The 16,435-nt window shown below is 46.1% G+C and overlaps 1 protein-coding gene across 1 annotated transcript in view; it reads left to right on the top strand.

Moving 5' to 3' along the window:
* Positions 1-16,435, top strand: part of NPAS2 (neuronal PAS domain protein 2) — a 159,773-nt gene that overhangs the window by 105,604 nt on the left and 37,734 nt on the right. Inside the window, exons 5-7 of the mRNA XM_049651359.1 lie at positions 667-756; positions 10,860-10,980; positions 12,008-12,121. Coding sequence (XP_049507316.1) covers positions 667-756; positions 10,860-10,980; positions 12,008-12,121 — 325 coding nt within the window. The remainder of the gene's footprint in view (positions 1-666; positions 757-10,859; positions 10,981-12,007; positions 12,122-16,435) is intronic.

Genomic DNA, 16,435 nt, shown 5'->3' with positions numbered 1-16,435 from the left:
GAAAGAAAGAAAGAAAGAAAGAAAGAAAGAAAGAAAGAAAGAAAGAAAGAAAAACATTGGCAGCCTCTACCCCTTCTTTCCTATCAGAAGCATCTACAGCAGCATGCCTCACATACAGTAGACACTCAGTAAGTAATGTGAATGTTCTTTACAAACAGTTCCTCCAGGAGGTATTCCTCCTATGGCAATGAATGAAGGCAGAGGTTGACCCTGACTGACAGTTGTTAATGCATCTGTTAGGTCCAGTATCTTCCGGTAAATGTTTCCTGCTGAACTCAAAGCCATATTGACGGTAGAGGGATGGGAACCATACAATATCACTGACATCTTTTAATGGTAATTGAGGTGTCTCTGATTTAGCCCAACGGGATGCTTATCATTAAACACTACTTAGGTAATTTCCATGGCTAAATTTTGTCTCATGATATCAACAGGTAGGATTCCAGGGAGTCCTTTACTGCTTTGGCAAGCACTTTGCCTAGGCTAGACGAATCCGTGTACGAAATCCTCCTGTGCGAGGCTGAAAAGTGCGGCGAGGTTATTTGTGGAAATATTCTAAGAGTTACACCACAAAGTCAGTGTCGTGACAGGGGGTCCTTTGCTTCAGTGACATCCTCCTCCATAAAAGCACGGCTAAGGAGCCTTCCACTGTTGCATTTTCCGCAGGCGTTAGACGGCTTCATCATCGCAGTGACCACGGATGGCAGCATCCTCTATGTTTCAGACAGTATCACGCCTCTCCTGGGGCATTTACCGGTAAGTGTCTGCTCTGCTGACCTTTGCCAGTACACATTATCATCTTACCTTGAGAACCATTCAGATCTCAGATCAGGGGTGACGTAGGTATGAGGGGGTCTGTGCGTAAGAAAAGTTAATGGTGTTCTCAGCAAGAACTTCCCTTCTAGAGGAAGGGCAGACGCAGGCATGTGCCATTCTGGAACAAGCGAGGCACCAAGATCTTGGCAAACCCCGACCTGTCAGGGGGACATGGGAGCAGGTCCTCACCCTCTGTGGCCCAGAAACCATGCAGCAGCTGAACCGATGAGAGAGTCCCAGCACAGTTAGCAGATCTTAGAGCCTGTACCGAGGCTGATGGGTGTCCCTCCAAGGGAAAAGCCGACTTCCTGGGTCAAAGCAGAGCTGGTGGAGGAATGTACAACAGATGGATGGTGATGGGGCGTGGTTTGGGGATCACTGAGGACATGTCTGAGATCACAAGTGGGTGATGACACTTAATGGTAGTAAGGGATCTGTGACAGGGGGGATGGAGGGTGGGGGGAGAGTTGAACTATTCTGAGAGGATGTAGTTGGACCAGGGAGGCCTTGGGGAATGAGAAGGGTGTAGGCAGCAGGACAAGCCCTGCTGTCCAGGGGAGCCAGGTGGAGGCTCAGAGTGGGGGTGGGTGCTGCTTGACAAAAACCATCCTAGATGTTCTTCCCTCCCCTTCTTCCTCCTTCTTTTGCTACCTTCTTGCCTCTTTGCCTCTCCTCCTTTCTCCCTCTCCTCCTCCTCTCTGCATAAGTCCTCCTGGAACCCTGCTAACACCCACTCACCAAGCAGCACCTAGCCTGTGGAGGGTCCACCTCTGGGGATCTCTCAAAGGCGTTTGGCCGGCCTTCCACTTCCTGCCACACCATTATTTATTCCTACAGAGTGTGATCTTGAATGACAGCTCTACCAGGAGCATCCCAAATGAGATAAAAACCTCTCTTCTCTCTCCTCCCAACAAGCCCTGCCAGACCACCTAACCCCACCACTCCCCACTCCCTGCACATGGGTGGGTGGGTGGCCGGCCAGCAGATGTGATAAGGAGGGTAACTGCTTCCCCTAGTTCCTGTACAAAGGAAATCCTGGGCTAGGAAGACACTGGAGGACCATGGCCGCCTCTCCTTAGCTGCACCTGACAGAGAGCAGTGTGGCCTTGCTCTGTGAGCAACTCTGCTTCCTTGGGGTGATGAGCCCAGCTTTGCTACTGGCCCAGGATTCCACGCTGTCTTGGGTTACACTTGTCCTCGGAAGCCACTCCCCATTGCATCATTTCTGCAAATGACACTGTGTGGAGATCAAAGCCACTGTCCACATTTTTCCTTTGCTTGGTCATTGTGTGACGTAGCCCAGAAAAGGAGTTTTTACCTTGCTAGGCAGATGCCTTTGAATTACCCCATAATCTGTCTAACCTTTGTGTTTTGGCCCACTCCCTGCACCATCTCCAAGTGAATTTGGTCGGGGGTGGGGGTGGCTATCTCCTCTTGATAGCTGTCAGAGAGGCTGGTTCTCATTGAGTCCCAAGGAGACAAAAGCACAGTTTCACCCTGGTTTTATCTGAGGCTAGAATAGTGATGAGGCCAATACGAGGAACACAGAAGTGATCCCACCAAATCAGCCCAGCTTCTTTGGGCTGACCTGAGGTGGCTGAGGAAAAAGAAGTGATGGGTGCTTCTTTGGAGGAGTCTGTGTTTTGTCTTGAAGGGGTGGACTGGGGTCATGACAGGCACCGATTGAAAGCAATGACATGGAGCCTCCTTAATGACCCAGGAATGAGATGTAGGAGCCCAGAGATGTTTGGGCAAATACGATTTGCTCTGTTCTGCTTTATGCTTTAGTAATTATCTGATGACCCAGTTACTATACATGACAGAGGGGAGTCAGAAAGTAAGTCTGGAATTCTGATTTGAAATTACGGAGCATTTTAGGACCACCTATGTGAATGATTCTGTAACTCTGGAAGGATCAGAAATGATCCTGTCTCTGGCTTATCAATGCTAAAGACTCATATGAATCATGAGCGTCTGTCAATACACAGACTACACCCAGACACACATAGAGTCAGCCCTTAAAATCTCGCCAGGGGAGGTGAGCTCAGGATGGGCAATCCCCAAACTTAACTTCTATTTAACTTATATTATCCAGTTTTTATCCAGAGCATCACCTTCTTCTCTTTTTTTGCTTGCATCTTTGTTCTCGTGGGTGGACAAGGGAGATTAAGGATGGATGCTTCCCAGGTGCCAATCAGTCACCGGCTGGTTCAGCAGAGGAGCCCATCCAAGAATACCTGTATCCCCTCTATTTTACAAAGAAGGAAACCCAAGGTGGCCTGGCCAGTGAGGTGTAGAGCAGGGCCTAGCCCAGACATGACTGCCTGCAGAGCCCAAGCTCATCACCACTCGGCTCCAGTGTATTCCTGATGCCAAGGGTTGGAGTTGTCATTTGGGAATTCTGCTTTTGGTTTAATTCACTTTGAGTCTGACTTAGTTACTACTCAGCATGAGCCGAGGACTTGTCCACAGACAATGCAGCCTTTCAAAAGGCCCACGTGAGATTATTTTCCCTTAAGGGTTTGCAGTTTTGTTGAGAGATTTCACCTATAAAACCATTAGGGACTAATCGGAAAATAGCCAACAAGTATTGAGCACTTAACTATGTGCCAGGCACCACTAAGAGTGCCTCCCGTGAGTGAATATGTGTAAAGCACTTAGTACCTGGCACAGAGCTAGAGCTATATCACATTCGCTCTCCTTACCCTTATAATTCTTACAATGACTCTGTGAGATAGGTACTTACCCCAGTTCAAAGATGAAGAAGCTAAGGCACAGAGAGCTTCAGGTTCTATAGCCAGTAAGTGGTGGGGCTGGAATTTGAACTCAGGCATTTTGACTCTAGGATTGGTTGCTTAACCACTACTCAGAATTCTATATAAGACAGAGTAAAGTTCGGTGTACTCTCAGGGTAGGGAGACTGGTTAAGAAGAGAGGATGGAGAACTGAAAGGTAGTGGTCAGTCTTCGTGGGAGAGGTGGCCATTGAGGGAGGGCACGTCCAACAGAGACGCAGTGTGGGCAGGGAGCAGGAGGCTGTGGGCCCCAGCAGCAGGGCCCCATCGGTATCAAAGGCTGGCACACCAGGGGTTAGGTCCCACTATCACTTGCGTGGCCTGGGATTGGAGGCCCATCCATGATTGGGAAGGTTGGGGGACAAAAAGCAGCAAGAATTCCTTTCTATTTTGAGACTGTCAGGTTTATAGTCTCTCTGTCCCCTTCCTACTACCAGAAACTCAGACATGGCAAAAGCTCCCGTGATAGATTTCTGTATAGCAATCTTCTGCTGAAACATGCTAGAACTTTCTCTCCCAACTTGATAGAGAAAAAAAGAAGAAAATAGCTCAAAGAAGAAAATGATGTTAAGACAAAGTCAAAACTTTCCTGTGGTGGCGACACCAGTACATTTCAGTATCTAGAATTAACGAACACAGGTGGTCAAAGAAGAAACATGGGCATGGCGGATGAGTGTGCAGATGGAAGACCAAGGGCTAGAGGGAGCTTCTGAAATGAAAACTTTCCAGGAAAGATCTAAGGGACTCTAAGTCACATGCCTCTGACAGACTTGGGAAAGAATCATATGGCTGAGGCAGAACCAAATGAGAGACTCAAAGTAGGCATAATCTGTGTTTCCGGTTTGGACTTTTGTTTGAGTTTCTAAAAAATCTTCCCAGGTGGTTGTTTTGATTTGTTAATGATTGCAATGTTTGCTGAATGAGGGGGATCATGCTAGGTTCATAAAGCAGAAGTCCTGTCTCTAGCCCTGAGCACAGACCCCATGTGGCTAAGTGTTCACTGGGTGATGGGCTGAGGTCTTAAATGGGGCTGCTACCTCAGGAGCAATTGCAAACAGCTCTGGGAAGTGCCTCAGAAGTGAGAAACATGGGCGTGGACAACACCACTTCCCCAGTGGGAGATAATCTAGGGCATGAGTGATTATAAAGTTGGAGAAATCTACAGACCAAAAATTACTTCTGTGGAATGCTGGTTCTCCTAAGCTCCAGCAAGCAGTGCAAGATCAAAGTGGAATAAGGGAACAAATTCCCGTGGTGAGGGTCACAGCAGGGAGAGGAGGTCATGAATAGGAAAGACAGAGCTCTGGGCTGTGTTACCACACAATGTAGCAGCAAGTCCGTGAAACACCTTCCAGGAAACATCGCTCTGCCCTCCCTTCCCCCTCCACCTGCCCTCACCTGCTGGAAGAACCTACCTGATCCCAGTCACCTGGTCAAAGGTGGCTCTTGGTGGGGGCCAAGCTGGGGGTCCCTCTGTCTAGGAGGGGTGTGGCAGGTGTGGCTACATGCAGCTCAGAGTTGGTCACAGGTTGAAAGAGTCCAGGTCACCAGTTAGATTGTTTTTATTTTAATGTGCCTTTTGATTTTTATAAAGCATACATGCAAAAGTATGTATAAAACATACATTCAGTTTTTAAATTGACGATAAAGTGAGCAGGAACATACAGGTGGCTGTCACTGAGGTGAAGAAACAGAATATAGCCAGGACCGTGGAAGCTCCTGTCTGTTCTTTTCCCATCATACCCCCACCTTCCAGCCAGAGGTGACCATCTTCCTGGCTTTTGAGATCATTGCTTTCTTGTTTTTCTTTGCAGTTCTACCAACTTGTGATCTGTCACTGAACACTGTAATTTAGTACTACCTTTTGTTTAACTTCATGTAGAATAGAGCCATAGGAAATGTACTCCTTTTGCTCAACATGGTTTATGAGATCCATCCATCCCACACTGTTAGTAGTGGCTGTCATGGGTTTATTTTCACTGCTGCCCAGTATTCCACTGGAGGAATGGGCTAAAATTTCTGCATCTGTTCCAGCTTGGAAGTCTTAGAAAGGGCTTTTGTGAACATGCTGCGTGTGTTTCCTGATGGACATCTGCAAGCATCCTATAGGGACTATGTGTAGAATTGCTGGATTATAGAGTAGGTTCACCCTCACCGCTACTAGGTAATACCAGGTTGCTAACAGTGGTTGCACCCATCAACCCTCCACCTGCAGAGTTGAGTTCCAAGTGCTCCGTGCCACAGAACTTGGATTGTCATGCTTCCTACTGTTTGCCAACCTAATGCATGAGGGCATCTCATGGAGTTTTGATTTGTGTCTCTCCCCCATTGCTAATGAGATGGAGCATCTTTGCATATGTTTGTTAGCCATTTGGATTTCCTCATTTGTGAACACGGTGCTTGTTCAGGTATTTTGCCATTTTCCTACTGGATTGTCTAGTTTGTTTCTTGTAATGATTTGTAAGCATTCTTTCCATGTTCTCAATACTCGTCCTGTGTCAGAGGTCATTTGAATTGCCTCCTACTCACTCTGCCTTAGGGATACAGGTTCGGTGGAACACACAACACCCAATACTGGACACGTGAGCTCAATAGCTGTTTAAGTCACGTATGCTTACAACCTGGAGGGCGAGGACGCACGGCCACACAGGGCCGCGCTCTGGAACAGTGAACCAGCAGGGGCTGTGAGAAGCAGGCTTCCTAGTAACAAGGGGGTGAGGTACTCCCTGATCCCCACAGGAGTGAGACTGGCTTGTTTGAGTAATTCCACAGGCTGGCAGGGAACTAAACCCTCTAGTCAGGGATGAGCAGGAACTGTGCCTGTCCCCCTTGATAAGGAGCACTGTTTAGCTAGGGGACCTTATCCATGGAGCCAGAGTGTGAAGGAGAACTTTCAGTTGTGCAAAATCGAGGCCCTCCCAATTTTGCCAGGTGACAAGGCGGCAGTTAACAGTGAACCTTAATTTTAGGACTTAACACCATGGTGTGTGTGTTGCAAACATATTCTCTCATTTTGTGGCTTACCTTTCCCTCTCTCGGTTCTTTTCATGAATAGAGATTCTTCATAATTGGTACCTTTTATACCCTAATTAATTCTTCACTACTCTAAGGTCAAAGCCACTTGCAGTGCTGTCTTCTGAAAGCATTACTGTTTGGCCATCAGTTTGATTCCGAATCTAAATTGCATCAAAGCATATCGACTATGCTTCCAGCTTCCTGGCCCCTTAGGGAGATCAAGGGCCTGACTGCTTCCCTGAGCTCATTCCTGCCTCTTCGCAGTATGAAGCTTCTCCAGGACTTCCCACAATTGCCCTTTGCAACTGTGGCCAACACATCTCCAGCCAGAACTGCCAGGGCCCGTTTGGGACATTGCTGGACAGAGTGTCCACCCAGCTCATTTCCAACTCAGCTGGCCACCCTCTGTGTGCTCCCTGTGCAGGCTCTCACTTAACTTTGCTGGGTAGGACTAATCTGGTGCTGCTGGTTTGTAGGGAGAGAGGAAAATGCCTCACTGCCTCCCGAAGCGCTTCCAGATCATCCCCAGGCCCCCATGGGGCCCCAAGAATAAACATGGGAGATGTGCAATTTGGAATTTAGGAATAGGCATTTGTATTGAAAGTATTTTTGGTAAAGATTCTTGATAAAGCAGCCAAGGACATCCCAGTAAGTTGAGAATGAGAACCTTCCACCTCCAACAGGTAAATGATGTTCTAGACACTGTGATTCAGCTATGAAGATAGCTGCAGATGGCAAATGCCCTCCCTTGTCTCTGTAATTGCTGTCATTTTAATAAGCAGAGCTCAGCTCATTCAAGGGACAGTTCAATTGCATATATAATTTACTCTCCGGTAAGCGTTAGGGTTTAAATTTTCAAATTATCATTGTTTGTGTTGGTTGTCATGTTGAAATGGCATAATAGTAATATAACAGTGAAGAGAGAGAGAGCTTGCTCTGTGCCAACCACAGCTCTGAGCACTTTTCATGCGTATATTGACTCATAATCCTCACAGTCTCCCCCCTCCCAGCAATCTCCATCCAGGGTTCACCTTTATTCTATGCAGAACTTGTAGCCTGAGGTGCCCCCACAGCCCTGTGACCTGCCAACTGCCTTCCACAGGAGCAACAAGGTCAGGTAGCCCTGTAACCCTGCTCCCTGTCATACATCAGGGGAAGGGGTTTCCACCTGGCTCTCCAAGAAAAGGCCATGGAGTGACTTCGTCATCATTTTCTTGTATCTGAAATGTCTTTAAGAAGAAAGAATACTGTTGTCTTTGAGCATTAGTCAGCATCTAAAAAACTAAAGGGAATGCGCTTACAATAAAATCAAGAACATCAGAAGGAACTTGGAGAAAGCCTGAATGAGAAAATGATAGCACAGGCTAGTGAAGGGTTTGCAGAGTCTTTGCCAATAGAGATCAAGCCAAGCCAGGGTGCAATGGAGCTGGGAGTCCCTTCCTTTCCTCCTCCTGTCCTTCATCAGCCACCAAGTTAGTATCTCCCTTCCTCACAGCCTCTAGAATGCTGGCTGCAAGAGGGAAGGGGCTTGCCTGCTTCGTTGTGTTTCTTCCCAGTGCCAAAGGCAGTGGCTGGCAGGCACACAGTAGCCCTCAGTGTTGGGTGGATTATGCTGTTGAATGACCTGTTTGGACTCTCCCTTCTCCTGTGCATTACATCTCCCCATTCCCTGTGCCTGCTCAGACTCTGACCATCTCTAGTCTGGTTTCCTGTGCTCCCTCCCTCCTCAGACTAGAAACCTTAAGGGATTTCTTTAAAGCACTGGTACAGTGCCTTCCTCTAGGCCCTCAGTGGGTTCCATCTCCCCATCCCAGGCACACAGGACAGGGCACTGTCTCCTCTGCAACCTTCTTTGCTCTGGCCTCACTTCCCTTTGCAACCCCTGCCTCCATTGCTCTCCTCCCTCCCCTGTGATGTTTCTGTGCATGCTGTGCCCCCTGCCTAGAGCACCCTGGCTGCCCTGAAGACGCCATCTTGTCCCCCAGATCCCACTCAAGGATCCCTGCCTGTGGGAATTGTTCCCTGAAAGCCTCTCGGTCCTTGTGATTGGATTCAGCACACCATGCTCAGTGTTCTAGGGGTGTCTTGTTTTTACTCCTTTTACTTCTTTCAGCTAGTTAATGCATTTTTTTTTTTAAGGCCAGGTACCATTAGATGTCAGGCATATCAAAATGAAGGCAGACAGGACCCCTACTCTCCTGGGGCTCCTGTTGGATGGGGCAGGCAGAGGATACACATCAGCATGTGAACGAACAAGAAAACTTCAAGAACTTTCTTAAAGTGTTATTAAACACTTAATCACACTGAGCATCCATTGAGTGATTGCTCTGTGCCCTTTGACCAGTAGCTCCTGGCTTCCTTCTCTTTTGGTTGAGCAAAGCGCAGCCCTGAGGGGGTAGAGCCAGCTTTCAGTCCCAACCTCTAGGGTTCTCCCCACCTTGTCGTGACACAGGCCAGTGTGGTCTAGGCAGACTTGCCCTTCACCAGCGGTTTCAATATGGCACATAGTAAGGGGCTTCAGAGGCCAGAGCCACAGCAGTCAGGGTGGCATTTATGCATGCATTCTCAGAAGCAGTGCCTTCAAAGCAGGGACCTAAAGGATGCACAAAAGTTAGCCAGACAAAAGGAGCAGTGCACGATGTCCCAGCCTCAAGGTGCAGCGTGGGGAAGAGCAAGCCCCTTCCCTCTGAAAGGAAGGTGCAGCGTGGGGAAGACTGGTAGACTGGAAAGAAGGAAGTTTAGAGGGTGGGTAATACGCAGCCTCAGAAGTGAATGGGGAGGTTCAGACTTTGTCATGGGAGCATTTGGAAGCTGACTGACAGTATTTGATTTGTTTTGTATTGTTTTGTTTTGTCTTTAAGTAAGCTCTGCACCCAACATGGGGCTCAAACTCACAGCCCTGAGATCAAGAGTCACATGCTGTACGGCTTGAGCCAGCCAGGTGCCCTGCAGCTAGATAGATTTAAGCAAGGGGGTGACCTGATCTGATGATACAAGGCTCCTTCTGGCTGCTGATGGAGAATAAGTTGGACAGGAACAAAAGTTGATGTGGGAAGACCAGTTTGGTCAGTTCATTCCCCAGATAAGAGATGATGGTGATCTAGACTGGGGGTTGAGGCCATGGAAATAGAGAAGTGAGGAGATCTGAGAGAATTTGAGGGAGGAACATCTCACAGTACTTGAACATCATTTGGATGTGAAGATGAGGGTGAGAAGGGGAGACGTTGAGAATGCCACCAAGGTGTCTGGGATGGGCAAGTGACCAATTGGCAATACCGGGCATCGGGACATTGAGCTCGAGGGAAGAGGAGATATGGGCGCAAAAGAATGAGGACATTAGGGATGCATATGAATCTCAGGTTCTCAGGGGGCACACAACAGAGAGTTGCCTGGATATACAAATTTAAGAGTGTTTGCAGGTCATGTTTCAAAAATGTATGAAAGCATGAGTTTATCGAGGGAGACTAAGGCAGCAAGAGACGTGCCTGTCTTCTCTTTCTCCTCTGTGAGCTTCCACCTGCACTAGCCACTATGGGAACCACTAGCCACATGTGGCTATTTAAATTCCAATTAAAATCATTAAAATTAAATACAATTAAAAATTCAGTCTTCAGTCCTACCAGCCACATTTCAGTGTTCATAGCCACGTAGCTGGTGGCTCTTGTAAGGGACAGCGCACATTATAGACCATTTCCATCTTCACAGACAGTTGTATTGGACAATGCTATATCTAGATTCTACATCTTATTCATTTTGTATGCGCAGTGCCCAAGCACTCAGAAAAAAAGTGCAGTTCCTTCGATTGGAGGGATCTTAAGAAGTAAACAGGCATTCGGAAATGGGGGTCAGAAAAGGAACCCCACACATTCTTTACAACCCTTCACACGAGTGACAGGGCTCACACGGGGGCCCCAGCCAGAACACAGGAGTGCTGGTAGGTGGGGCTCCTCCAGGAAGAGTGGGACTGTCTGCATATTTGTCTAATTTAACTCTTACTTTTCTCATGGGCCCTTGGGCAATACCATAGCACATTTGCATTGGAACAAGTGACACGTTCTAGATTATAATCCAGGATTACAGAGTGATGGAACTGAGAGTCTTTGTGGAAAATCAGATCTTGGACTTTTCATTTCAGAGATCAGTTCTAAATGGTCCTGAATGTCCAGGTTTTGTTTTTGCTTTTGTTTTTCATCTTCGTTGAGTGTGTACCTTTGTTCTTTATTTTCTTTTTCAGTCAGATGTCATGGATCAGAATTTGTTAAATTTTCTTCCAGAACAAGAACATTCAGAAGTTTATAAAATGCTCTCTTCCCATATGCTTGTGACAGATTCCCCCTCCCCAGAATACTTAAAATGTAAGTTTACCTTTACTGGTTTTACAAGATACAAAGATAAGAATTTTACTTTGGAAAGGAGGTTAGCATGAATTAAGAGAGGGAGAACTAATTTTAAGAACAGCTTTCCTTGTGACTCAGAGTATTTCCAAAGTCCTTAGAGGTATATTTTATTTGAAATTTAAAGCTAAAACTAGAGTTTTATGTAGTAGTAGTATGTAGTAGAATCATATGACATTTAACTTCTCTGTGGAAAATTTGAAAGCATGGTGCTTAAGAATAAGAATTCATTTTGCCTGTAATACAAGTTCTTTTTTTTTTTTTTAACATGCGAGTCTTTTGGTAATCAACACTGCAAAAAATCAGGGAACAGTCGACTTGCTTATTTTAGAGGGCACTGTAAAGCTAGATGTATATAATAACCAAGTATCCAACTGAAAACTGAATAATTAGGTCAAAACGCCAAGTTCTCCTCTCCCGAGGCTGTCATCTGGTTATTTCTATACGTTTCCAGTTTTTATGGAATTTTAAAGTTTTCCTCAAAATTGGCAACCTGGATGGAAAGGGCGGCCTCGGTGCCTGCTGAACCATGTACGTTGATGGAGGTAACACAAGTGCCTCGTGCTTGTTCAAGCCTTAGTCCATTTTCCATGAATAATTTGTCCTGTTGTGTATCTGATTTTACTTCAAAGCAATGTGAAAAGATTAAATTAAAGAGAGCAGCTCTATATGAGCAGCTTTATTTTAATACACCATATGAAAACAACCAGAACTAATCAATGCCGACATAAGCAACCACAGACATCTGGGAGCAAATTAAGACTAATTGGGCCCAAGTACAGAATGCAAAAATATCCATATAGACTATGGGGGAAAACCCCCTATTCTGCAAAGGTTATAAAACCATGTCCAAAAGTCCATCATAATGAGAGAAATGTCCTGGCCGTGTGTAGACTAAAGCCCATGAGTTACACAAAGATAAACTTGTTTAGTCTAGAATCTATGTCATATTCATGTTCCTTTTTCTTTTTTTCCTTTAACGGCCCAGCTGACAACGATTTAGAGTTTTATTGCCATCTTCTCAGAGGCAGCTTGAACCCAAAGGAATTTCCAACTTATGAATACATAAAATTTGTAGGAAATTTTCGCTCTTACAACAATGGTAAGCTTTAATTGTCATATAACTGCGGCAGTGTCTTTTATCATGCAAACGTGCACACGGGGGCATAAGAATCCCTGAGGGAGGAGGAGTGAGAATACGTGCTTTTCATATTTGCGTTTGGATTTTCATGTTCCCAAGATGCGTTTTGTGCTCATAAATGCTGTCTCCCGTTTGAGAAGAACGTACTCCCACACTTGTTTATGCCGGTGCACAAAGTCCCACTGAAATGCACTTTATTCATGTATTTATTTTCAGGCTGATGGAATAGTTCTGTACTGTGGGAAACAGCTTCTAGTTAATAAAGAACAGGCTCAGCCTACACACAGCCAAACAGGGCTTCACTGTGACATGAAGATCCATAACCTTGGTTTCTGCATCTTTAGTCTCCTTTTTCCAGAACTGCTGTGAGCATGTTCTCATGGGTCTGGCACATATGTCTTCTGCTCACTCTGACCCTAATGCACGGAAAGTGGCCGTTTTATGAGGAGCCAGAAAAATCCACATTTGGATGGATTATGAAGCAGATTAGCCAAGTGTAAAATCTTACTTTCTGAAATTATCCAGATAACTAATGGTCCAAGCTCTGGTTGTACCTCTAAACTAGACTGACACCCTCAGTTTCCCTTTTGACCCTGGGAAAATGGGAAGGCAGGCCTGGTGGCGGAAATTCCGAAGTACAGTCCCCAGCCCACAGCCCCACTGTGGAGCCCAGCACAGAAAGGCCTGCCTTTTGTTTGCTTCACTCCTCAAACCTCAACACAAAACAAACCACTTTGAATGATCTGACATTTCATAAAACCACAAAGATGGGAAAAACAGAAGGAAGAGTTGACAGGGATGGGAGAGAGAGAGGGAAGGAAAGGAGAAAAATACCAAAGGAAAAGAGACAGGAAGATGAGGCACAGAAATGATGGGTGGGCAGGTGGAGACACCAGGGAGTTGATGGCACCCCTGCTTGGGCAGCCTCTGGACCCACGATGGAGTCCATTTACCCACCAAATTAGACCCAGAGTTTCCGTTAGAATCTGCCAACATAAAGGCCCCGAGTCCTAATGCTGAAGCTGACCAGGATCTTTCCTTCCCCCTCAAACAATCCTCTGTTGTATGTTGTTTGCATAAATATACATACTTTGTCTAAAAGCCTGAACTAGATGCTAAACACTTTGGTCCTGCCAAAGTGATTTTCAAGCCTAACGTTCAGGGCTCGTGCCTGGATGATGGGCTCCTTGGCTAACTTGGGGCTCTTTGGGAACCTACCGAAACAGGGTTCCTAAGTGGTTGGAAGTGAAGACAGGTCCACTTACACAAGTGGGGCCCTAAATCTGGGTCAAACAGGATAAAGCCAAAGCCTGACCATGTCTAACCCGACTCATCTGAAAGCCTTTCCTAAACCTCAAGAGATGAATGTTTTATGAACCACACAAGTAAATGGTAGCTGGTTGGGCTGCCTAGTTCAAGAAATTGACCTACGAGACGCCTGGTAGAACACCCAGCATGATGCCAGCCCTGGTGCAGAGTTCACTGGGTGAGGCACCTTGTTAAAATGAAGATTCTAGTTCAGGAGATCTGAGGGTGGGGCTGGGATTGTACAATTGGAAAGAACCTTGGGGCTCTGATGAAAGGGGTCATGGACTTTGAGAAACACTGCCCTATTGTGATACTAAATGCCATTCCATAGGAATCGTAATGGTACTCCTCACGTTAACGGTGCTCCTTCCTACAGCTTTATTCTTGAATTCATATAAGCAGTGGTTTGCAATTTGCTTAAAATGTGTGCTGTGGCCATCGTGCCAGCTGCTGGAATAGCAGAACATCCCATGTGTCTGCGTGCGAGGAAGGGGAAGGCACCCTGGCCCCCCGGAGTGCCAAGACTGTGGAAATTCCGGGGTGCTGCTCCCACGTGTCTCCATGACAACGGCGCACCGCTTAATTAAGGAACCAACCTGTGATTGGCTGCCGAGCAGCAGTCCCATCCTTTGTTCATTTACATTTCCACAACTCTCCCTTACTATGCTGCTGAATATCACTTTGAAGCTTCCTGTCGCTTATCACATTTTAAAGGGTTTCAAGGAAAGAGGCAGACTTCATTGTGAATACCTGGGTTTTTTTTTTTTTTTCCTAACCAGCAAAGCTTTATTTTCACTTCACGTTGAGACAATGTTTGTTTGCCTGAAAGAATATGTGGAAATTATGTGTGATTTTTTTTTCTTTTTTTTTGGAAACTGTTACTGCTATAAACACACAGCATCGAAAAGTGGAAAATTTAAAGCCAAGAGTGCCAGAGTGTCTTTCCAGAGCCTGTTGAACAAACCAGAGTTAGGGGGGCTTTCCTGAGGCAAGAGTCTCCAAATGTAATTGTGGAAAACCTGAAATATCATTCTCACTTGGATGAAAATAGACCACAACAAATGTCAGAGGAAAATGAATTTCTAAGATGGAACCCTATGAAATCACCAACATTCAATTATTTTTTACCTGTAAAACAGAGTTTAACATACTGTAAGAAATACTTCAAATTTGATTTTGTAGGTTTACTTCTTAATAAACATTGGACAATGGGTTAATCAAAATAGCTCACCTTAGGAGTGCTTCCTAACTCCCAGGTCCTGGGCCCAGTCTTTGCATTGATAATCTCATTGAATCCTCTCGCCAACCTTATAAGTGGTACCATTGGCATCGTCGCATCTTAACAGAGAAGGAAACTGATGCACATAAGAATCAGAAGTGCACATTCTAACCTTGAACTCCTACCCTTAACCCCAGTGCTTTGCTATGTTGCAAAGCAAATCTATGTTGAAATTAAACATGTAGATGCAGCACACAGGCCTGTCCCTGCCACTGGGCATGCTGTTGGGACATGATGTCCGTCCCTATGCACATCAGATGTCCCACACCCGTGAACCACGCTGTTTTAAGCATACCCAAGATTTGTTTGAAAACAAATGGGTTTATGCTCACAGATCTCTAAAAATGGCACAAGACACTGTGGAGGCCACACGGGGAAGCACCAGGGTAGGTCAAGAGGCAGGGAGAGTAGGAGATGTGGGCAGGAGCCTCCTAGTGTGGTTTCTGTAGAAAAGATTGAGTGAGGCAGCATAAACAGACTTCAGTTTGGTGGGTTTAAATAATTTTAGTAGGCTCTTGGGTAGAGGGGTTTGTCTCTAGTTCTCAGGGACCTGAGTGATTAGGGCAAGTGGATAGTAGCCCAGAGTGTCAGAGCCCCATAAAGGATATGGTTGGGCTGTGAGCTCTAGATTGATTGGTTTGCCTATGAAAGGTGCACTGGAAGGTGAGTCGTACCCTATTTCTAGGAATTGACCAACCCTGAAAGCAGCAGTTTCTCCAAGGTCAGCAAGGCCCCAAATGTCAAAGCACCAAATACAGAGAGTACAAAATGTGGTTTGTACACAAGCCACCCCATGCAACTTCCCTGAGTCCCCAGGCATGGCACACCTTTCAAAGCAATATGTGTAGAAGAAAAATGACTATGAACATTGCTTTTATTTTAATAAAATCCCTGTGCGCACTTCAAAGAACTATGTAGGAAACCCTACCCTGGTCCGTTATCAGGAAAAGTCCTATCATTTCTGTAGGGCTGCTGAGTTTATGGAGCATTGCCTGGCACATTCTCTTTTGATACCTGTCAGGAAAATACAAGGCTCTCATTTTTATCAATAATGGAGTGGAAAGGATGGTGACATTTACTGATCTGTGAGCTCTTTGCACCCCTTCCTGGGCCTATGCAGTCCATGCCTGGTATTTAAGTAAGGCTCAACAAAAGTACGTTGGCCTAGACTGAGGCTCAGAGATCTTAGCCCTGGACATACAGGTGGTAGGGGACAGAGGTCCAGCTCAGACCTGACTTTTGACTCACAGGGAAATGAGGCTTTTCCAAAACTGAGAGCTAATAATAGAGCTCTCCTTCACTGACCCCAAAGCCCACCCCAGAGATGGAGGGGTGGCTTCCAGGAGGGTTCCCACTACTTCTTTGGCCTTTAATTCGATGCAAAGATTAAATCCACTGTGGTATGTGCTGGGTAAACTGGCACATGTATAACTTATGGTGATTTGTGAATTGTGTGCACTGAAAGGTCACTGACCAGTGCATGGTCAGTGTATGGTCATCTTTGGCCTCCATTCTCTCCCCATTCTGTGTCCCCCACCCCCATCAAGTTTCTTCCCCACCTGGACTCCCTGGGTGCTCCCTGATGTCCTTATCCAGGCCCCTCACCCAGGTACCCCTGCCAGTAGTGTTTCTGACACACTCTCTTCCCTGCCTCTTGTTCATCTGATCAACCAATTTGCCTTGAGCCT

Source organism: Panthera uncia, assembly GCF_023721935.1.
Source record: "Panthera uncia isolate 11264 chromosome A3 unlocalized genomic scaffold, Puncia_PCG_1.0 HiC_scaffold_11, whole genome shotgun sequence".
NCBI classification, from domain to species: domain Eukaryota; kingdom Metazoa; phylum Chordata; class Mammalia; order Carnivora; family Felidae; genus Panthera; species Panthera uncia.
This window is presented reverse-complemented; position numbering and strand designations above follow the sequence as displayed.